The 23559-nt window shown below is 42.7% G+C and overlaps 1 protein-coding gene across 10 annotated transcripts in view; it reads left to right on the top strand.

Moving 5' to 3' along the window:
- Window positions 1-23559, top strand: part of LOC110535260 (lethal(3)malignant brain tumor-like protein 4) — a 123451-nt gene extending 99892 nt beyond the window's left edge. For 8 of the 10 annotated variants that reach the window (XM_036934847.1, XM_036934843.1, XM_036934842.1 and 5 more), the window contains 3 exons: window positions 13510-13679; window positions 20860-20922; window positions 21770-23559. In XM_036934847.1, coding sequence (XP_036790742.1) covers window positions 13510-13679; window positions 20860-20922; window positions 21770-21925 — 389 coding nt within the window. In that variant the 3' untranslated portion in view covers window positions 21926-23559. The remainder of the gene's footprint in view (window positions 1-13509; window positions 13680-20859; window positions 20923-21769) is intronic. The other 2 variants (XR_005034557.1, XR_005034556.1) reach the window with 2 other exon arrangements.

Raw genomic sequence — 23559 nt, 5'->3', positions numbered from 1 at the left:
TGCCTTAGACCGCTGCTCCACTCGGGAGCCCCAATAGCAGATTGTTGACTTTGGTTGACTGAGTTTGTAGATGCCCCAATATTCAAATACTTTGTTTCTTGACACATTTTCCTACCCCCTCAAGCATCCCTCAAATCATTAACGTTTATATCTGTTGTTCAGGGACACCAGTTTTGGGGCTTGTGAAACAAATTTGGTTAAAAAGCGATGTTATTGACAAAGGTAAGCATGCGTCATCAAGTGAATGTCATTTGTTAAAGCACCCAACAGAGTTTTAGTTCATGAGCTGGTGCCTATTAATCAGTGTGTCCATCAATCTCTCCCTTCCCAATGTTTCTTTCTGGGTGTGTTAGTTCCCCAACGCCATCTATCAATTAGTTGTAGGTCAAAGTGAAAGATTCTCAAAGTAGCAACCCATACATTTTGTCTGAAGGATCTCTCAGGTGACATTTGTCACTTTCACTTGACTGGTATTACAGGGCAGGACATTCTTGTTCTGTGCCCTTTTCTCACATCCTGATCTCGAAATGTCAGTTCTTGATCCAATCAGTTAATGAGTCCATAAATTAGTGCATTAATTTGCCTATTAAGAGGTGAGTGAGTATTAAGAGAGGAGACTTGACCAGACTGAATCATTCAAAGTCACTCCAAATAATGTAGGATTTATTTACAACCGTTACCTCGTAAATTATCAACAATGTTCAGAATTATGAATGTTGGAATTGCCACCATTCAGTACTAATATGCAATTCAGTCATTGTCAAATGAATGAGTCATTTTGGTACCTGGATGTATGATTGCATGTCATTAGGTTTAGTGTCTTAATGCTAACCATGCCCCTCAGCTAGCCACATTTAATTGAATTGCTTCTACTCCTCCTCCTCCATGTTCTTTCTTAAACAGATTAACAGTGTTATTCCATGGATACCTGGCAAGTCATCAACTACACTATGGAGGATGATGATGAGACAACGATGTTTTATAGGTGAAGTTATTTTAGTCGTGATCTTATTGTATGTCGTTCCCTTCCTCGTTTCTGGACTCCTTAGCCAGTTACTATATTTTTGGCGGTAGGCAGCGCCTCAATTTAGATGAAGCCTTTGAATAGAAGTTAAGAAAGACGCACATCAAGTAGTCACTGATGGTTCTCGTGACCCTCTATAAACTTCCCATGCTGGTTAATACAATGCAGGGGGTTAAAAAAGCCTACGTATCTTGTGAAACAGGGATATTTCTCTTCTCCCACCTGCCGACGAGTCTTTCTGCTAAGCTGAATGATTCATTGTCTTTTCTCAGAACTGCTCATGCATTTTGGAAGCCTTGCTTCAGGCTCTCTGGTAAATATTAATTTCATGACTCTCAGCAACTCAAGTCAAGTGGTTGTTCATTTAACATATTTATGGACGGCAACAAAAGGTGGAGAAATCCTTTTGATACCCTTTTGTTTTTCTCCATCGTCATGATGAATGAAAGGACAAGGACTGACAGTAACAGGTTGAAGACTGTGACAAAAAAAACAATCAGGAAAGATCGATCGAGACAAAAGCATTTCAGAGACACTGCTGAAAAATGTATGGTGACACCATTCTGAACTGATCAATGCCCCTAGATATATAGCGGGGTCCAAAATTATTCACACAAAGACCACATCCCCAAGACATGCTAACCTCCCCCGTTATTGTTAAAGGTCAGAGGTTAGCATGTCTAGTTTTTAGTTTAGTTGATTTGCACAAATAGACAGTAACAGTTTTTCTCTGAGCAATTGAGTTACTAGAAAACAATTTTCTTTGGGCATACAAAATAGCTCAGTATTTTAATTATTGATTTTGTACAGTCATTATAACTCGCCTTTATCTAGGATGTCAATCATTTCAGACCCCAAGGTACACTAGACTCCGAAGTGCCTTTCAGGGCATTTATGGAACGTGATATCCCTGGGGAATTGCTGTGTTGAGGGGATGTGTCACAACTCACTAAGAGTACATTCTTAAAGGAGCCAGTCAGTTCATAATGTACCATGACTACAGATGTCATTTCCAAAAAGAAAGTGGCTAATTGGAAGTGTTCACTCACTATTGCTGTATTTTCATCTTAGATATTGTGTCGAGTCATTTTTTAAAAAAAGTTGATTTCCCAAGCTGATAAATGAGAGCTCAGTTTTTTTTGTAGGCTATTTAAACTGGATCTGGGCTTGGCACACAAAGGTTTCATCCCACTCAGAAAGGGACTTGTTATGGCTTGTTGAGGGTACAAACTCACTTTATTCAGCATTGTAATTGTACAGACGGCCTCATTCAAACAGACAAGTGTACAGACGGTCTCTCTGTTAAGCCAGGTGCAACTTCAAATAGCCCAACGGCTTGAGTCTGTGTTTGCTTGGGGGGAAAAATCAGTGGAAACGTTGACTATAAACTTGCGGCGTCAATCATGTATGTGGGAGTAATTCATTTGATGAACTAGGTTTTGAATTTGTCGCTCCGTTTGGGAGCTGCCTGAAGGGGCCAAACTGCATGTATCTCCACTGTTGTACAGTCGTGGCCAAATGTTTTGAGAATGACACACATATTAGTTTTCACAAAGTTTGCTGCTTCAGTGTCTTTAGATATTTTTGTCAGATGTTACTATGGAATACTGAAGTATAATTACAAGCATTTCATAAGTGTCAAAGGCTTTTCTTGACAAATACATGAAGTTGATCCAAAGAGTCAATATTTGCAGTGTTGACCCTTCTTTTTCAAGACCTCTGCAATCCTCCCTGGCATGCTGTCAATTAACTTCTGGGCCACATTCTGACTGATGGCAGCCCATTCTTGCGTAGTCAATACTTGGAGTTTGTCAGAATTTGTGGGTTTTTGTTTGTGGCGGGTGGACACACAAGTTCTCAATGGGATTAAGGTCTGGGGAGTTTCCTGGCCATGGACCCAAAATATCAATGTTTTGTTCCCGAGCCACTTAGTTATCACTTTTGCCTTATGGCAAGGTGCTCCATCATGCTGGAAAAGGCATTGTATGTCACCAAACTGTTCCTGGATGGTTGGGAGAAGTTGCTCTCAGAGGATGTGTTGGTACCATTCTTTGTTCATGGCTGTGTTCTCAGGCAAAAATTGTGAGTGAGCCCACTCCCTTGGCTGAGAAGCAACCCCACACATAAATGGTCTCAGGATGCTTTACTGTCGGCAATACACAGGACTGATGGTAGCGCTCATCTTGTCTTCTCAAGACAAGCTTTTTTCCGGATTCCCCATACAATCGGAAAGGGGCTTCATCAGAGAAAAGGACTTTACCCCAGTCCTCAGCAGTCCAATCCCTGTACCTTTTGCAGAATATCAGTCTGTCCCTGAATGTTTTTCCTGGGGAGAAAAGTGGCTTCTTTGCTGCCCTTCTTGACACCAGGCCATCCTCCAAAAGTCTTCGCCTCACTGTGCGTACAGATGCACTCACACCTGCCTGCTGCCGTTCCTGAGCAAGCTCTGTATTGGTGGTGCCCCGATCCTGCAGCTGAATCAACTTTAGGAGATGGTCCTGGCGCTTGCTGGACTTTCTTAGGTGCCATGAAGCCTTCTTCACAACAATTGAACCACTCTCCTTGAAGTTCTTGATGATCTGATAAATGGTTGATTTAGGTACAATCTTACTGGCAGCAATATCCTTGCCTGGGAAGCCTTTTTTGTGCAAAGCAATGATGACGGCACGTGTTTCCTTGCAGGTAACCATGATTGATAGAGGAAGAACAATGATTCCAAGCACCACCCTCCTTTTGAAGCTTCCAGTCTGTTATTCAAATTCAATCAGCATGACAGAGTGATCTCCAGCCTTGTCCTCGTCAACACTCACACCTGTGTTAACGAGAGAATCACTGACATGATGTCAGCTGGTCCTTTTGTGGCAGGGCTGAAATGCAGTGGAAATATTTTGGAGGGATTCAGTTCATTTGCATGGCAAATAGGGACTTTGCAATCAAGTCATTCCCCATTTGCAGCAGAGGCCACTTTTAAAGATGGCACTTGGCTGAGGTGATATCTCATTGATTTGAAACACCCATATCCTTAAGGATTGCATTTTGAGGATACGCAGCAGTTTGTTGGAAGAAGAGCTGGCATATTTCGCTGTCTGTCGTTTGCTGTCATTCTTGAATACATTTTCTGAAGAAAAATGTTTCAGTCAAAATAACTTAGTTTTTTTCACTGCTGCTTTGTGTGTATAATCATGACGATGTTTGTGTGTGATTCACCATAATACATGTTAGTCATTTAGCAGACGCCACTCTTATCCAGAGTGACTTACAGTAGAGTTCATACATTTTCATTATTTTTTCAAACTTTTTTTGTACTGGTCCCCCGTGGGAATCGAACCCACAAGCCTGACTTTGCAAGCACCATGCTCTACCAACTTAGCCATACGAGACCTACATAGCCATTCATCGTTGTATTAGCTACTCAGTGACCCATTCCCTGTGGAGGCACAGCGTGACTCCTTTGCCTGGGGAGGCACAGCGTGACTCCTTTGCCTGGGGAGGTACAGCGTGACTCCTTTGCCTGGGGAGGTACAGCGTGACTCCTTTGCCTGGGGAGGCACAGCGTGAATCCTTTGCCTGGGGAGGCACAGCGTGAATCCTTTGCCTGGGGAGGTACAGCGTGACTCCTTTGCCTGGGGAGGTACAGCGTGACTCCTTTGCCTGGGGGGGTACAACGTGACTCATTTGCCTGGGGAAGTACGGCGGGACTCCTTTTCCTGGGGAGGTACGGCGGGACTCCTTTTCCTGGGGAGGTACGGCGGGACTCCTTTTCCTGGCGAGGTACGGCGGGACTCCTTTTCCTGGCGAGGTACGACGGGACTCCTTTTCCTGGGGAGGTACGGCGGGACTCCTTTTCCTGGGGAGGTACGGCGGGACTCCTTTTCCTGGGGAGGTACGGCGGGACTCCTTTGCTGGGGAGGTACGGCGGGACTCCTTTGCTGGGGAGGTACGGCGGGACTCCTTTGCTGGGGAGGTACGGAGTGACTCCTTTGCTGGGGAGGTACGGCGGGACTCCTTTGCTGGGGAGGTACGGCGGGACTCCTTTGCTGGGGAGGTACGGAGTGACTCCTTTGCTGGGGAGGTACGGAGTGACTCCTTTGCTGGGGAGGTACGGAGTGACTCCTTTGCTGGGGAGGTACGGAGTGACTCCTTTGCTGGGGAGGTACGGAGTGACTCCTTTGCTGGGGAGGTACGGAGTGACTCCTTTGCTGGGGAGGTACGGAGTGACTCCTTTGCTGGGGAGGTACGGAGTGACTCCTTTGCTGGGGAGGTACGGAGTGACTCCTTTGCTGGGGAGGTACGGAGTGACTCCTTTGCCTGGGGAGGCACAGACCTATGCATACAAAAAACAGCCTTGACAAGCCGCCAGTCTCCCGTAGTCTCCCATATAATACGCTGTGACCATTGCCATGGCATTTGTATCCCGGGTCTCTCTGTATGTGCCTGCTAGCAGTGCGGTGGTCACAAACCTAGGATTCCACTGGTGCTGCCTGGCAGGCTGGCACAAAACTATCCCTCTCTACTCTCTCTCTCTCTGCCCAGCCTCTAGCAGCTAGACGCAGGGCTCTCCAACCCTGTTCCTGGAGAGCTACCATCCTGTAGGTTTTTGCGTCCAACCAAAGTTGTAACTAACCTGATTCAGTTTATCAACCAGCTAATTATTAGAATCGGGTGTGGTAGATTAGGGTTGCCCTGTAGCGCTCAGGGTTGGAGAGCCCTGAACTAGAGTATAGCTGGAGGCCTCAGCTAGCACCACAGTGTGTGTAATATGTGACAGGGCCGTCTCACGGGACCCCAGTACCCAGCTGAGAGGACCCAGGAGGACCCACAGAGTGCGACGGAGCATCTTCACTTCACATACGCGTCTGATCTGCTTCCCCTGAGGAGCATGCAGGGTCACAATGTCCCAGCTGGCCACTCAGAACACACACACACACACACACACACACACACAATGGCTCTCAGACGCTGCTCAACGATGAGTCATGCGCAGCACGATGAGCAGATCTTTTATTTTCAGCTGTGGCTATTATCTCATTATCCTGCTTGTAAAAATTCTGGACACCGATTTGAAGGACCAAATAGCTGAATGTGATGACCTCTGCTTCTTAGTTTGAAGCGTGCTTGTGTTCAGGTCTAGACGAGTTACGTATCTGAATGTGTATAATAGCTCACATCACAATCACAGTACAGGCCACTTTACTTTGTTTTCTTTTCTTATAACATTTTATAAACGAGCCAGAGTACTACCAATGATTAATCACCTGGAACCAGCCAATGACTCGGCAATGAATCTAGAGTTGGCAGTGTTTCTTTGTAGAAAAGAAGAAAGATCAATGCTGTTACACAGCGGATGCAGATCCCTTGGGGCTACATGCTGGCCATGGTATATGCAAATGGTTGCATATGTAATATAACGATACTGTCTTCAAAAGCGTTAACTGTTTGCATTGCCTCTCTATATGAGATATCAATATCAAATCATTTCTGGGTAACAAAAACTTACTGTGATTTGTTTTTGACCATTTTAATTGAAAACAAACAAAAATAGCAAGCAAGAATTTTGCTTGGACTGTCTAGGAGTGGGGAAAACTAGCTGTTATTGGAAAAGAGGTATGGAGCTCTCTTGTTGATCTAACAACCAATTTACCAGCTGGTGATGTCATCAGGCAGTCCAAAACAATCCCACCAAAACAGGTTGACGTTTCAGGCTGTCTTTTCTAGCTCTTATCATGATTATGATTATCTTTTATTTATTTATATATATTTATATATATATATATAACACAGACAAATCATGTTTTTCACTGCACTCTGCCTTTAAGTGGAGTCCTCTACGCTAATGGCGTGTCATGTTTCGCGGTGAATATTGAGCTTTAAAGTCATTTGGTCGCAGCGAATCAAATCAAATGTATGTATATAGCCCTTCGTACATCAGCTGATATCTCAAAGTGCTGTACAGAAACCCAGCCTAAAACCCCAAACAGCAAGCAATGCAGGTGTAGAAGCACGGTGGCTAGGAAAAACTCCCTAGAAAGGACAAAACCTAGGAAGAAACCTAGAGAGGAACCAGGCTATGAGGGGTGGCCAGTCCTCTTCTGGCTGTGCCGGGTGGAGATTGTAACAGAACATGGCCAAGATGTTCAAATGTTCATAACTGACCAGCATGGTCAAATAATAATAATCACAGGCAGAACAGTTGAAACTGGAGCAGCAGCACGGCCAGGTGGACTGGGGACAGCAAGGAGTCATCATGTCAGGTAGTCCTGAGGTATGGTCCTAGGGCTCAGGTCCTCTGAGAGAGAGAAAGAGAGAATTAGAGAGAGCATACTTAAATTCACACAGGACACCGGATAGGACAGGAGAAGTACTCCAGATATAACAAACTGACCCTAGCCCCCCGACACATACACTGCTGCAGCATAAATACTGGAGGCTGAGACAGGAGGGGTCAGGAGACACTGTGGCTCCAACCGAGGACACCCCCGGACAGGGCAAAACAGGAAGGATATAACCCCACCCACTTTGCCAAAGCACAGCCCCCACACCACTAGAGGGATATCTTCAACCACCAACTTACCATCCTGAGACAAGGCCGAGTATAGCCCACAAAGTTCTCCGCCACGGCACAACCCAAGGGGGGGCGCCAACCCAGACAGGAAGATCACATCAGTGACTCAACCCAGTCAAGTGACGCACCCCTCCTAGGGATGGTATGAAAGAGCCCTAGTAAGCCAGTGACTCAGCCCCTGTAATAGGGTTAGAGGCAGAGAATCCCAGTGGAAAGAGGGGCACCCATCATTTGTTATTCATTGTTGCATCATCAGTTTCACATTTAAAGGAAAACAACACAACATTTATTTTTATGAGGTGAGTTATTTATTTATTTATTTATTTATTAATGCCAATCTGTATTTGAGGTGCTGCTGTTTGGAGGTCTTCCCTTTGCCACGTGAAGACTTTCAACCTTCATTCAACCTTCATTCAACCTTCAGTTATACCACCTTCACATTATTACTTATCATCCGCACATGAGTCTTCAGCGACACAGCCTTTCAGAACTGTGGTTAAGAGCCATTTGAATTTTGACTGACAATATGAAGCCACGGACACTGCTGTATATTGGCTGAAGCACATGGCAGAATGGATTCTTCTTCCCTCTCTTCCATTGTAATGACCGATCAGGCCTGTTTTGTGAGCAAGTTGGAGGAGGAGCAGAGATGGATTTAACAGAGATGACTGTGGCATACCTTGGCAGAAAATAGTTATATTTTGTAGTTTATTTGAAAATACCAACTTTTCAAATATTCAAGGTAGTCAAATGAAGTTGTATATAGTTTCAACTCCATGTCTCAAAAAAACGAATAATATTTGAAGAAACAAAAACTACAACCATTACATTTGAATTAGTCTAGTACACTGTATATGTAAAAAAAAAATATATTGTGTAGCTCAAATATGATTGTCAAATAGAGTGGAATAGTATAGGATATTGTATGTTCTCTATTCATTATGTTTCTATCTTCAACATGCAGTTCCAAATGTAGCCCTGCCATAAGTTGAAGGCAGCCAATCCAATAGTTTCAGAAAAGTAGTCACTTCCTGAGATCTGTATTCAAATAGTTTAGAAAAGTATTCACTTCAGAGATCTGTTTTGAAAAGTAGACACTTTCAGAGATCTGTATTCAATTAGTTTTTAGTCACCTCCAAAGTTACTATTTGTTCCCCTGGAAAATGAGTTGCTTTCAACAAAGCATAAAACTATAGTTATCCCAGGTCTGGACAGTGATAATTAAACTTCTGTACGTCACTGTATTCTCCTCGAACATGGACATGGGTCAGATGTGGTCCTGAACTGCAGAGGACATCCCCAACGTCGGTAGACTCCACTGGTCCGTGACATTTTGAAACGGTATGAGCTGAGGATGTAAAGACTCTTTTTAAGCTTCCCCACTTAAGTTGTAAAAAAAAAAAGTTTGAAGATTGAATGGCGGTTTATCATTAACTCCATCACAATTGATTATGCTTACTAATAACCATAGGAATCCATCTAATTTATCATAAGTAACATCAAAGCGTTTTCAAAACAAAAATCTTATCTTATTCTACTAATCATGATTTAATAGTTCCACTCAAATACACAGTGTGAGGTCAGCGCTATCGTGTCATTAATGCTGCGAAACATTACTAAATGTTCTTGTTTCTTCCTGGCGGTGCTGCTACCATCAATCCAGTGACCACAAGAGTGCCTTCATCACTGGGGGCATGATAGTGGATGTAGTTTGTGTGCTTCAATGTGAAACCGGAGGTCTGCTGTTACTGACACGTTAGATTAGATTAGCTTTTGTTAGCTCTAGCGCTAACCCGGCAGTAAGCAAATTGGTTTCTCGGGGGAGGTGTGCAGGTAGTCCGTATATGGTTAAAACGCATGCAGGCTTTGGTAGCAGCGGTCTGTTTTGTACTGACAGGAGTTTCATGCTCCCTGGGGGATGGAAAAAATGCAACCGCCACGGGGGATTCTCAGAATGTTTTAAGAAGTGTTTGCCAGGAAATCCATTTGTTTTTGGTCTGTTAGCGCAGTGTTTGAAGTCCTGGGGCTCGCAGCATTACAGAATCAAACTGCCCTGACTTGTTCACTGGACTCCATAACTCTCGCATTCAGGTGTCGGTAAATCGATCAGGAACACTCAATCATTTAAATACGTAAATAACTTGACGAGGCTTCACGGTCCTACTGTCACAGATCATGGGACACCGGTAGAGTGTCAGTCTTCTGACGCATTGTCAAGCTGTCTGGTATTTCTTATGCAGTCTCTCACACACACACACACATTATTATTTTGTATTATAATTATTATCACACGGTGGAGTGTCAGTCTCCTGACGCGTTGTCAAGCTGTCTGATATTATTTCTTAGCAGTAACACACACACACACACACACACATACATACACACACACACACACACATACATACACACACCCACACACACACACACATTAATTTGGATTATTATTATTACACACACACGTTGAGATGATTTAGTAATGAGGGAGAAGCCATCCCTGGAGCCAGGATGTCTCCCTAGTGAGACACACCATGTCTGCTCTGTCCCCCTGCAGCCCACTGCCTCACTCCTATACCGCCCCAGAAGATGGACACCACCAGACATTAACATATCTCCAGTGCTCCTGTCTGCTGGCTCTCCACACGTTTGAAATTCATCTCTTCTCTCCAGTAACATTTGAGCAAGACGCTTCCTTGGCTATGCCCACAGGGAGAGGGAGGGGGAAGGGTGGGGGCGCTTTAAAAGGCCCTTTATGTTTTCCTCTGCTCTCTCTCTCCCCCCGTAGCCTGAAGGCTGGGAAATCGCAGTTTCACTCAGATGGAGGGGTGTGTGTCGTTGAAACAAAGCAGACAGATCCAAAACACTGCAACACAGTAAAGCCCCTGCTTTAGATAGAAACATTGCCATGGTAACTACTGTACCGTTGTCAATTTTCTCCTGAGCTTGTTATTTTGATGGAGCAAAATAGGGCAGGGTAATTGAATTTGTTTGTCTAAAAATACGTACATAATAATGTTTGCGTTCTTTTCACATCGATTAAAACCTTTTCAGTTTGATCTCTTCTGTCGTCCAATCAAATAGCATGGTGATGGTACGCCTTATTGTTTTATTTGTAGAAAACACAGGGGGAGGATGTTGGTTCTAGAATAGGAGGGTCAAATGCTGTCGGCTGCATACTGCCCATTGTGGTTCCCTGGCTAGATTTCCGCCTCCGAAAGACACATATTTGTCTTTTTTTAAATTTATTGACAAAAATTATATTTGGGTTTGGAAAGATAGGCTACGTTACAATCTACAGGACAATACATGTTAAAGGTAGACTCAGGGATATTCCATCGATGCAGAAAGTAAACAGCATTGTGGGTAAATTTATGCAACAACTAAGAGGATTGAAGCGCAATGCTCAACATCTTTGCTGTTTTGGTCCCGTGGCTACCATGCTGTAACAGCGTGAAGCGAACCCGTGCACATGCGCAGTACTGTGTGAGAGCCAAGTCTTGCATCTCTCTCATCTCAATATCTGTGCAGTGCTGCTCGTGGCAACTTCAAATCGCAGTCTCTTATTTCTATTCTGTTTTTGAAATGTACCAAAAATAACAATAATAATTTATAAAAGCAAAGAAACACAAGACACTTTGTTATCAGTTAAAGCATTATAATAAATATTGATTACAATCAAACCTTATTTTTGCATTATAAAAACTTTATAAAATCAATGTTTTGTTAATCAGCTTCTTGTGGAACTTGATGTGTGTGTTTCAATGAATCACTGGAGAACAATATTTCCTTCATTGGTAGGTTTTTAAATCAAAAAGTAACATCACTCCTACAGCATATGTTATATTTTACTGTATGTTCACGAGATTCAATTCTCCCTGCAACTTCACCAGGCTGCTGCTGTGTTCACTGCTCTGTGACCCTGAACGCCAGATTTCATGCTTATTTGATCCGACTGCTATCCGTGGTGCTGAATATCAGATATTGTCACTATTGCACTTGAAAAGGGCTGTAATTTCTTGTGTGGCTCCCTCAACACTTTTTTTTTTTTTTGTGTGCGTGGATTTCTTTTTATCTTCCATTCATAAAGGTTGCAGACCCTGTGCTAAGGTGATCCAATCCGTGTTCCCTGTCTAGTTTCTCGGCCCTATATTTTGTTGTGGCGTAATTGTGCGCTCCCCATTACGGGGCTGTGCTGTGAACTTCCTTTCTCTAAGGGCGCTGTACCATGGCACAATGATCAAAGTTGTATGATCAAAGTAGGCCTGTGTTCCTGTAATGACATTAAAGCTTTCTGTGTCGCGCCTGTTTTTTTTTCACAAACAGGAAGGAGGTGATATTCAGACTGTGGCAGGGTTTGTGGCTGTGTCTGCTGTCGGCAGGAAGTCAACTAAATGGAGGGAGCTCTAGAGTTGTTTAATTGACAATAATTGTATACAAAAAAAAATGTATTAGGTCTTGTCATCTCAAAATCCACAAATTTAAGTGACTTTATACTGTTACCTTTTTAGAACCTTAAACTGTAATTTAGCCATTATCTAACTAAAAAAAAAAACATGTTAATTGGACAGCACTTCAAATCTATTGCATTGTCTATGCAAGTTATTAGATTGTTCGTAATAATACCAAACAACACCGTAAAATGTAATTGGACGACAGCTTCAAAAGGTAAGAGCAGAAAGGCAATAGAAAGGCAATTTTAGTTGAGACTAGCAGTCGAAAGGATACTATATCTGTTCACATTGTCTGCATGTATTCCAGTTCTCACAGAAATCCCCTCACACTATACCATATTGTGTGCAATATAACACTGATGACACACTGATTTCAATCTTAATCATAATAATCATCTTTAACTATTAAAAACCCTTTAGCGTAGGCTCAAGACTTTAGTTATATTTGGTCACCGGAGCAGCAAACCTAGACAAATGTCACAGTTGACAAGCGTGTCAAACTCATCTCTGCTCCGTTGAGACATCGCTAGGAGACAACTAGAAGAAAAACAGCATGTCCTATATCTGACCCTGTTCCTGCTGTCAGGACAGACAGACCTGAAACACGCATTCACACACCCAGAAACAGAGACACAGAGAGACACACACACACACACTCTTTCTCCCATACATACTGAGACACACACACACACACTCTTTCTCCCATACATACTGAGACACACACACACTCTCTTTCTCCCATACATACTGACACACACACACACTCTCTTTCTCCCATACATACTGACACACACACACACTCTCTTTCTCCCATACATACTGAGACACACACACACACTCTCTTTCTCCCATACATACTGACACACACACACACTGACACACAGACCCACTCACACACAAACACACACTCAAAGCTCGCCCCACTTTGTGCTGCCTGCCAAAACTCAGGGTGGATCTTGGTTATAGAAAGGGCATTTTAGCTGGTCTCTTCATCAGTCAGTCGTGACAACCATTAGTGCATCCCCTAGTCCATTGGCCTACTAACAAATCAGGAGCACTTCATCCTTCTTATCTACCGCTGTGTGCTACGGATAATGAAGAGAGATGCATCTGCACTGTGCTGTCAAATGGGACTAAGTAATGGATTATTCCTTTACTCCTCTGTTTTGGCACAATGGCATAAGAGTATTAGATATGTAAGATTATTGGAAAATAAGGAAAGGAAGCTGAAAGCAAAATGCTTTGTTCGTTGATGCACTGCAAAATCAAAAGGAAAAAATAACTCAAGTCTTAGACCTGTCGCTTGACTTTACTACTGTGCGTTTTGTACACTTGAATAAACACTCTCTCGCTCTCCCTCTGTCTGTCCGTCTGTCCGTCTGTCTGTCTGTAAGTGATCTCACTCATTCACTAACAGTCACATTGGCAACACATTAATAACATGTTTACCCACCCTCTCTCTTTCCCCCCTCCAGAGAGCAGTCTGGATAGCCTGCAGCAGGCCCTCCACCAGTCTGTGTTCCTGTCGGCCATGTCGGCTCAACCCGGACGGGACCTACCCCTGTGCTGGGAGCAGCACTGCAAGCTGCTGCCTGGGGTGGCCGGATTGCAGGCCAGCTGCGTGGCCCACTGGACCGTGGATGAGGTGAGAGCACACATACATCCACACGCTCTCGCATACAGTTGAAGTCGGAAGTTTACATACACCTTAGCCAAATACATTTCAACTCAGTCTTTCACAATTTCTGACATTTAATCCTAGTAAAAATTCCCCGTCTTAGGTCAGTTAGGATCACCACTTTATTTTAAGAATGTGAAATGTCAGAATAATAGTAGAGAGAATGACTTATTTCATCTTTTATTTATTCCATCACATTCCCAGTTGGTCAGAAGCCCATTCCTCCTGACAGAGCTGGTGTAACTGAGTCAGGTTTATAGGCCTCCTTGCTGAAACAAATGGAGGGGTGAGGGGATGGGGGTGATTTTGAGATTCAGCCGATGTCTTACCTTAGTTTGTTTCTTCATCTGGTATTGTATCTTGTACAGGTTATTATAGGCCCTTAAATAGGTTATTATAGGTTATTATAAGCCATTGTACAGGCCCTTGTATTGTTGACTTTGCTGTACAAGTGGCTTGCTGCAGTGTTAAGGATTCTATTTTCCCTTAGTTCACTTATAGAAAACATTATTCCCTTTATATGAACGTTTGTTATGTAACCCAGTTGTCTGTCAGTTGGGTTTATAGGAACCAGCGTCCTCCCTCATGTAAAGTACTGTCCAGTCTGTCTCCTCTCCACGCTGTCATTTCTCTTCTACTGTTGATATCAGGCTTCATGAGCTTGACAAAGGCACATCACCATAGCAACCAGGTGTGGCCGTAAACTTTGACACTAGCAACCAGAGAGCCTCGTGGTAAATAGACTCAGAGATTTGACTGTTTGTTTACAGTTGATGCATTGTGGGCATAAAGGAGAGAGTGGTAGATATGCAGTGGTAATGTGTAGGCGTATGAATAATGTTTTCAATCATTTTATTGATGTGGTTAGTCCTCGCCGTTCCCTCAATCTGCTCTATTGAACAGACTAGCATCATTTATTAGTCCCTTTGTATTGTGGTTTAAACCTGCTTTGTCAAGCCAAATTGATATCAATCCAAATCTATTGAAATGTCAGCCGTCACTTGAGAAAAAGAAAAATCCTTGGATGTTTGCCTCTCTGGTTCGAGTACGAGACTCAAATGAAATATCAGAATCCCTCAGCGAGGCCGCTCCACTCTTAAGAATTAATTGACATGCCTACGTACCCGTCTAAACGGCGTGCGCGATACGGCCAACGCCACGATCCTCCTGCGGTTGCTAAGCACTCTCTCTTCATCTCTGTTGATTCATGAGATGAGGCTACCGGACTTAATGTGATTATTCCCCTTTCACTACACACACACACACCTTCTCCGCTCCTCACTGCCGCCACTGAGCATCTCCAACGGTAACGAGGTCAAACACCTGTGTTACGGGTTTGAGTATTTTCCAACTAATGCGGGCACCAATGAGGCACACCAGGGGGAAGAAAGAGAGGAGGGAAGATAGGAAAGAGAGAAGAGGAGCGAAAGATCTGACCCCCTCACAGCACAGATTGAAGAGAGAGATGCTACAGTAGAGGTAACCAAGACTATCTCTGAACTCACAACAGCAACGCAACGTGTTGTGGGACATTCAGATATATATTGGGAACGTTATTATTCATCATAACCATTCACGTTAATTCCAAAGAGGGTTATAGTTTGAATGAACAAATGGTAATTTGGGCTACTGTCCTCCAAAGAGTTTGATTTGGCTAATGAGAGGCAAGGGGGGTCACCTGGGACGGCAGTAGGGTTAGTAGGGCTGAAGCAGTGAAGAGTGGTGGCTAGCTGTGTTACCTGTGTGAATGTGAAATAATCAGTAAAGAAACCCAGCATCGAAGATGCTGAACAAACGCACCCCTCTGACGTCTAGAATAAGGCATCACGTAGGCTTTTCTGGACGTTTCAATCTGCAAAGTTCAGTGTTGTGCCTGCCGAATATGGCCCAGGCTTGTCTTATGACAGCAACCTGCAAACCTGCAGAGAGGGGGAGGATAGAATGTCATCAAGTTTTATCGGAGGTGGATGTTTTGTCTTGGCGGTTGTGGGGATTTGGCTGAGTGGAAGGTGTGAGATTGCAGTAGAGAGAAAGAGAGGAGGACTGTAAAGGGATCGACTAGAGGGAGAAGAGCACTGCTTGAGTAACACCCACCAACACCCCCCCCCCCCCCAGCCTACAGATGTTTCCCTACTTCACCCATGCCCCTCATAGTCAGGAAGTCCTTAGCCAAGGTTCTATAGCTTAAGCCTATAGCTTGATAGTCAAGAGCAGTACTGAATGGGCACAGTTCACTATCACCAATCAGCCAGCACTTCTCCAACCTAACCAGTAGCTAATTGATTGGTTTTAGCATTGCACCATGTAATAGCAGACACTATCATCCAAAGCACTGTGCAAACATATAAAAAATAATATTACAATCCTTTTGGGAATTGTACCCACAGCCTTGGCATTGTTAGCATCACACTTTTACCTACTGAGCCACAGTCCTGGAGCATCAGTATCTCCTGTATCTTCATCAACCCTCTCATACATATCTATTAAGATGGTACGTCCTGTGCATTTCCCATCTCCTTTCAGCATTCAGCTGGGACATACTGTAGTTAAGGTACTAGAAACTCAGGCTGAATCTTTCATTCATGGGGTTCATTATCCTGCCAGCTCTTGATCCCGATCATATCTATTGACTCATTCCACTACAGTGACACTACAATGACTATAACCCATCTGGCATTCAACTCCCACAACCCCCCCCTCTATCAAAGAGAGAGAGAGTCAAAGTTCTTCAAAAGCGGCGCTTTCAAACGGAAAGGTCAATGTTTCAGGCCCCTTTGCCTGGACTCCTGCGAGGCCAATTATAGCCCATCATATTTTCCTAAGGGGCGAAAGAAGAGAGGGTGTCAGCAGCCGACGTGGAGGAGAGGAGAATGTCCTCTTGTGCCACCCTCCGTGGGAGTAGTGCTGGGAGTCTCACTAAATTGCCATGGGACCAGCCTCGCAAAGGCTCTGGTCTAAGTGTGCTGCTCTCGCACCCAGGACTGTAACAGGCTTCTAATGCTTGAACCACTCCTGCCACACTTTAACACACACTGGCTGGAGAGGTTTACCATGCCAATATGGCTGACGAAAACACTTCGCTTACTGAGCCATTTGCATTTGTGGCGCTGGAGCACATACTCGGAATTGTATGGTGTGTTAGGATGAAGCTTGGATCAAGGAGGATGGATGTTAACCAGGATTTATGATTGTTTGGGAAAGGTTTTCAAAAGTTACAAATTGATATTGTTGGTAGTAAATGGGTGATGGTGTACGTAAAGTGTTGTCATTGGTAATAACATCCTCACAGGCTGATGCTTTTGAAACTGGATAACTGTTTTGATTCTTTAGTAATTCCAGCACAAATGTAGATTTCCCGATTTGAACTCCAACCCACTTTAGAAATATATAGAAATATATGTCTTGATCAGTTTTTTTTTAAAGAACTTTCATACATAGCATTTAGCTAATCATGACCCAGGGACTACAGTATGTCGCAGTTCAGATGTCTCTCCTCACTGTAATGTAGACAGACACTGACATTACTCTGTCTGATGTCGAGGCCAGATATTTGACATGTCACTCAGGTAGCATGCAGTCCGCTGCAGCTAGTGCTAGCAGACTGTTTCAGCCTTGCTAGACCTACCACGGTGGACCTGGATTCAAATGGTACCTGTTTGCTTTCGGATACTTAAGCTGTGCTTGGTTGAGCTTGAGCTTAACCAATGGAATTAAGCGTGCAAACTCCACCCATCTGGCACTCCAGGTAGGCTAAATCAAATGCTCAAATTATTTAAAAGAAAACAAATAGTATTTGAACCCGGTACAGGCTACTGGCCAGTTCCTTCAAGGAACCATGTACAGATGCTGCATTTTCACGATTCTGCATAGCAGAGATGGAAACACCTTATTGGTCTCCACAGACTCATAACCTGTAGCGACAGCATCCTCTAGCTCCATTGACATCTATGAACACTGACATTCAATTGCTGTGCCTTCTAGCCACTGTGGCCTTGTTCAGATTCTCTTGAAACACACTCTTCCTTCCAGTCATGTCAGATACGTGATTACTTCAAGGCAGGAAGGATCCATTTTAAGAACAGGGCCTGGGTCTGAGTGGAGAGGGACATCTGTGTTTATTTTTGGACTGGCCAGTGATGCACATTGAGGTAATAGATTTTGGGAGGTGTTATTTCAGTGTGTTAGCGAGGTGAGGTCTGAAGGGTCTGAGACTTGACCAAACTGCTGTTTCATAATCAGTCCTATAGCTCAGCTGTTTAGCACACCCTCATGTAGCATGAATGCAAAAAAAACATGACATCAGCGAGATCAGCTATTATGGGATAGCTGTTATGTTGTTTTTCTGTCAACACTTACTCTGATTTTATTTACTGAAACCCTTCATCTTAAGGCCTAAATAACAATTTCAAAGGAATGACATAGCATATGTCATGATCAGTCATGACTTGTTATGTTATGTTATGTTATGTTGGCCTTATGACTGGGAGAGTTCAAGCAAAGTGTTACTATGGTAATTACACAAGATACAGTTGAAGTCAGAAGTTTACATACACCGTAGCCAAATACATTTAAACTCAGTTTTTCACAATTCCTGAAATCCTAGTAAAAATTCCCTGTCTTAGGTCAGTTAGGATCACCAGTTTATTTTAAGAATAATAGTAGAGAGAGTGATTTATTTCAGCTTTTATTGAATTCATCACATTCCCAGTTGGTCAGAAGTTCACATTCACTCAATTGGTACTTGGTAACATTGCCTTTAAATTGTTTAACTTGGGTCAGATGTTTCGGGTAGACTTCCACAACCTTCCCACAATAAGTTGGGTTAATTTTGGCCCATTCCTCCTGACAGAGCTGGTGTAACTGAGTCAGGTTTGTAGGCATCCTTGCTCGCATACTCTTTTTTTCAGTTCTGCCCACACATTTTTCAATAGGATTGAGGTCGGGGCTTTGTGATGGCCAATCCAATACCTTGACTTTGTTGTTCTTAAGCCATTTTGCCACAACTTTGGAAGTATGTTTGGGGTCATTGTCCATTTGGAAGACCCATTTGCGACCGAGGTTTAACTTCCTGCGGATCAGTGTGATGCTGGTGAAATCACAAGTGCAATACATCAAAATAAAGCTTTATTTGTTGTTAATCCAGCCGTCATGTCAGATTTCAAAAAGGCTTTACGGCGAAAGCAAACCATGCGATTATCTGAGGACAGCGCCCAGCACACAAATCCATAACAATTCATTTTCAACCAGGGAGTTGCGACACGAAAGTCAGAAATAGCGATATAATATATGCCTTACTTTTGAAGATCTTCTGTTGGCACTCCAAAAGGTCCCAGGTACATTACAAATGGTCATTTTTGTTTGATAAACTCCTTTATATCCATAAAAACTCAATTTAGCTGTCACGCTTCAGTCAATAATCCACTCCGTTTCCTTCCTTCAAAATGCATACAAAATTAATCCCAAACATTACAAATAAACTTATCCAAACAAGTCAATCAATGTTTATAATCACACCTTAGGTACCCTATGCAAATAAATAAATAAACGATAACGTTTAAGACGGAGAATCGTCTTAAAGAATCGTTATTGTCTTTACCAGAGAAAAATACCAAAATACACGCTCTCATTCACGCGCTTGGAAACACTACAGCCAAAATGGGAGCCACCTAGAAAGACTACAATTTCTGGCTAATTTTTCCAAACTCCAGCCTGAAACTCTTTCTAAAGACTGTTGACATCTAGTGGAAGCCCTAGGAACTGCAATCAGGCACGATTTCTCCCTATTATAAAAGTCCCAGCCATTGAAATCAGTGGTAGGACGAAAAAAAGTTTTTGGAATGGTTTGTCCTCGGGGTTATTATTTTAACAGTTTTAGAAACTTTAGAGTGTTTTCTATCCAAATCTACCAATTATATGCATATCCTAGCTTCTGGGCCTGAGTAGCAGGCAGTTTACTTTGGGCACGCTTTTCATCCGGACGTCAAAATACCACCCCCTTTCCCAAAGAAGTTAACTTCCTGACTGATGTCTTGAGATGTTGCTTCAATATATCCACATCATTTTCCTTCCTCATGAAGCCATCTATTTTGGGAAGTGCACCAGTCCCTCCTGCAGCAAAGCACCCCTACAACATGATGCTGCCACCCCTGTGCTTCACGGTTGGGATGGTGTTCTTTGTCTGGCAAGCAAGCATCCCCCTTTTTCCTCTAAACATAATGATGGTCATTATGGCCAAACGGTGTTATTTTTGTTTCATCAGACCAGAGGACATTTCTCCAAAAAGTATGATGTTTGTCCCCATATGCAGTTGCAAACCGTAGTCTGGCATTTTTATGGCGGTTTTAGAGCAGTGGCTTCTTGCTTGCTGATGTCAATATAGGACTCGTTTTTACTGTGGATATAGATACTTTTGTACCTGTTTCCTCCAGCATCTTCACAAGGTCCTTTGCTGTTGTTCTGGGATTGATTTGCACATCTCACACCAAAGTACATTCATCTCTAGGAGACCAAACACGTCTCCTTCCTGAGCGGTATGATGGCTGTGTGGTCCCATGGTGTTTATACTTGCGTACTATTGTTTGTACAGATGAACGTGGTACCTTCAGGCATTTGGAAATTGCTCCCAAGGATGAACCAGACTTGTGGTGGTCTCTAATTATTTTTCTGAGATCTTAGCTGATTTCTTTTGACTTTCTATGATGTCAAGGAAAGAGGCACTGAGTTTGAAGGTAGGCCTTGAAATACATCCACAGGTACACCTCCAATTGACTCAAATTATGTCAATTAGCCTATCAGAAGCTTCTAAAGATATGAGATCATTTTCTGGAGTTTTCCAAGCTGAATAAAGGCCCAGTCAATTTAGTGTATGTAAACTTCTGACCCACTGGAATTGTGATCCAGTGAATTACAAGTGAAATAATCTGTCTGTAAACAATTGTTGGAAAAATTACTTGTGTCATGCACAAAGTAGATGTTCTAATTGACTTGTCAAACTATTGTTTGTTAACAAGACATTTGTGGAGTGGTTGAAAAACGAGTTTTAATGACTCCAACCTAAGTGTATGTAAACTTCCGACTTCAACTGTATCTGCCATTGAGACGGTCTCCCAGACGCTAAACTGTCTGTCCTCTGCTTGTCTTTGTCCAGGTGGCTGACTTCATCCACTCTCTCCCCGGCTGCGATGAACAAGCCAATCAGTTCAAAGGGGAGGTAAGAGGACACAACATCTGGACCTCCTCTAGTCTCCCAGTCTGGAGTCATCTAAGAGTTTTAAGGCTTGTCTTCCTCCGTAAGGCTAAGTAAATGAGGGGAAACGTGCGGAGTAGCCTTTGCTGTTACAGTTGTCTGCAACAAAACACCCAGAGGAATGGATTCCCCTCTTTTTTTCCCCCCCTCCCCTGTGTTTGGTTAGGGTTAGTTTGCGTTGAGAATTATACTGACGTAAGGAGACATCACTGGAATACAAAGCAATTCATTGGAAGCTAATAGCGGTAGTGATTAGCATTCCGAGCACAGCCATATTTGATTTGCCTCAGCTAATCTGACTACAGTATTTGCCACTGGTCTCTTGGTTGTTGAAATCCCTCTTTCAGCAATCCCAGTTGAGGCTCCACAGTTGTGAAACCCTACCTCTTTGAAGAGTTATTGTAAATAACTCTCACCCCCCCCCCCCCCCAAATACTAGTACTGTATTTGCTGATATATACTTTGAGGAAAAATGTACTTGATGTAATGTGTTATCTTAAGATGAATGCGCTCATTGTAAGACTCAAATGTAAAATGTGTATTGTGACTGGCATGTCTAGTCGTTGGACAAGACATCACAATCTGATCCAACTGATAAGTACTTGATTACCATTTCATAAATTAAATAGGAATTGTATGACTAGTGTCCACTGATCAAACTGCTCATACTCTATATAGTGACATATAACATAGGGCCATCTGTAGCCCTTAGAGAGTGAGAGGGATTTTTTTTTACCTCTCTCACTGGGTTCAATTGACTGCACATCAGCTGTTGACCCATGCTGTAATCTGATTGGTTGTCTTCCAACAGCAAATCGACGGGAAGGCCTTGTTGCTGCTGACCCAGCGCGACATCGTCAAGATCATGAGTGTAAAACTCGGCCCTGCCCTCAAGATCTACAACTCTATCTTAATGTTCAAGCACGCTGAGGACAACCAATCGGCAGCCGGCGACGCCAACACATGAAGCATCGGAAGCCACACCCACCAGACCCATCTTATGTGTCTGTCAAACACATAGGTTCCTGCTCCTTCTCTTTGGCCTACAGGCACTTGAGTTCAAGGACTTAAACTAAAGCCGATACATGATCTGTCCAGACCTATGGACTTTCAGGTTACTGTGTGTGTGTGTGTGTGTGTGTGTGTGTGTGTGTGTGTGTGTCTTGGACACAGCCTCAATCTGCCTTTAATACTCAAACGTAGGTGTCATGAAGGTTAACTCAACAAAACCCGCATTTCCAGATATACAGCACAGTTTTCTATGTCTTTTACGCTGTAACTTCTCCCTTCTTTACTTTCCCTTACAGATGTGACAATCACCACCAACAGTATAAAGCCATGACAAACCTGTGCTTTTTCTGGGTCATCACGGTGCTACGTGTATTCCGAATACAAACAGTCTACATCACAGTACGGGAGTTGACCTCTGGTACCAGTTTACGATCTCTGTCTACCGACTCAAACTGAGATGCATACTGTAAACGTGTCTGCCATTTTGATTCTATTTTGTATGAATGTTAATTATGATATGTTACAGTACTTGTATGGACTCACCTATATTTATTGTGAAAAATATCTAGGTGTTTGCATAGTTGAAGGAAATTAATATATTATATATGAGCAAATTGTTTTTGAAAATATCAAAAGGGTTTTTGTTTTAAATTCAGAATTTATTTAATTTGATAATATTATTTAATTTGCATATTAGAAGAATGAAAAATAATTTACGTTTAAGGAAAATGTAAAACCATGGGATAGTTTTGAGCTGAAGATAATCTAAATAAGTATAATTTCTGTTATTATAATGTTTTATTAGTTGAGATATCTTAGACTTACTTTTTGTGGAAACTGTAACTCTAGAGTCAGTTAACATGTATGTTTGTCTTTATGAACTCTTTGCTCCATTCGGATAGACCAGGACCAATATTGTCTGTTTAGTTTTTACATTTTACCATTGGGGGTAAGTTCTCTCACAGTCACAATAGGTTGAAGGTGTTTTCTTATTATTGAAGAACAGCATACTTGCTCTTCTGCACAATTTAAGAGTTTAATCTTATATTTTGCTATAACTTGGAATTTAAGCTATATACTGAAACAAATGCTCTATCATTTGCTCTCTAGTCTTCATATACATGTTGCTACTAAAATGCAACCAAACTCCATTGAAACTTCAGGAATGTGAAGAAACTTTTCACTGTACTTTCTGCTATTTTTTTTTTCCTTATAGGGACTTTCTCTCTATCCCAAAATGTTGAGCATACAGAAAGGTATATTTTATTCTGATGCTGCTTGTCTTTCTTACTGCTTTAATGTGTCAGACTGCTGTTTTAGTGCATGGAAAATACCGCTTAATTTTGGTACAACCTCCAATATGGAGGTAGATATCCACCGAAACATATTTAGGAGACTCACAATCTATTTGGGGTGATATCTACCTTCATTTATCGCTCCCTTATCTATGAAAATGACAACTAATTTAACCGTGAATATATGGGCTGTACATATTTGTAAACCCTGTTTCTTACACGGAATTAACACTTTGTACAACTCGATGGATTCATATTACGTGATTTCACAACCCAAATAAACAGTGCAAAGGCC

Source organism: Oncorhynchus mykiss, chromosome 11 (genome assembly GCF_013265735.2).
Source record: "Oncorhynchus mykiss isolate Arlee chromosome 11, USDA_OmykA_1.1, whole genome shotgun sequence".
Classification (NCBI taxonomy): Eukaryota; Metazoa; Chordata; class Actinopteri; order Salmoniformes; family Salmonidae; genus Oncorhynchus; species Oncorhynchus mykiss.
The sequence above is the reverse complement of the archived record's forward strand: the minus strand, read 5'-3'. Positions and strand labels throughout refer to the sequence as shown.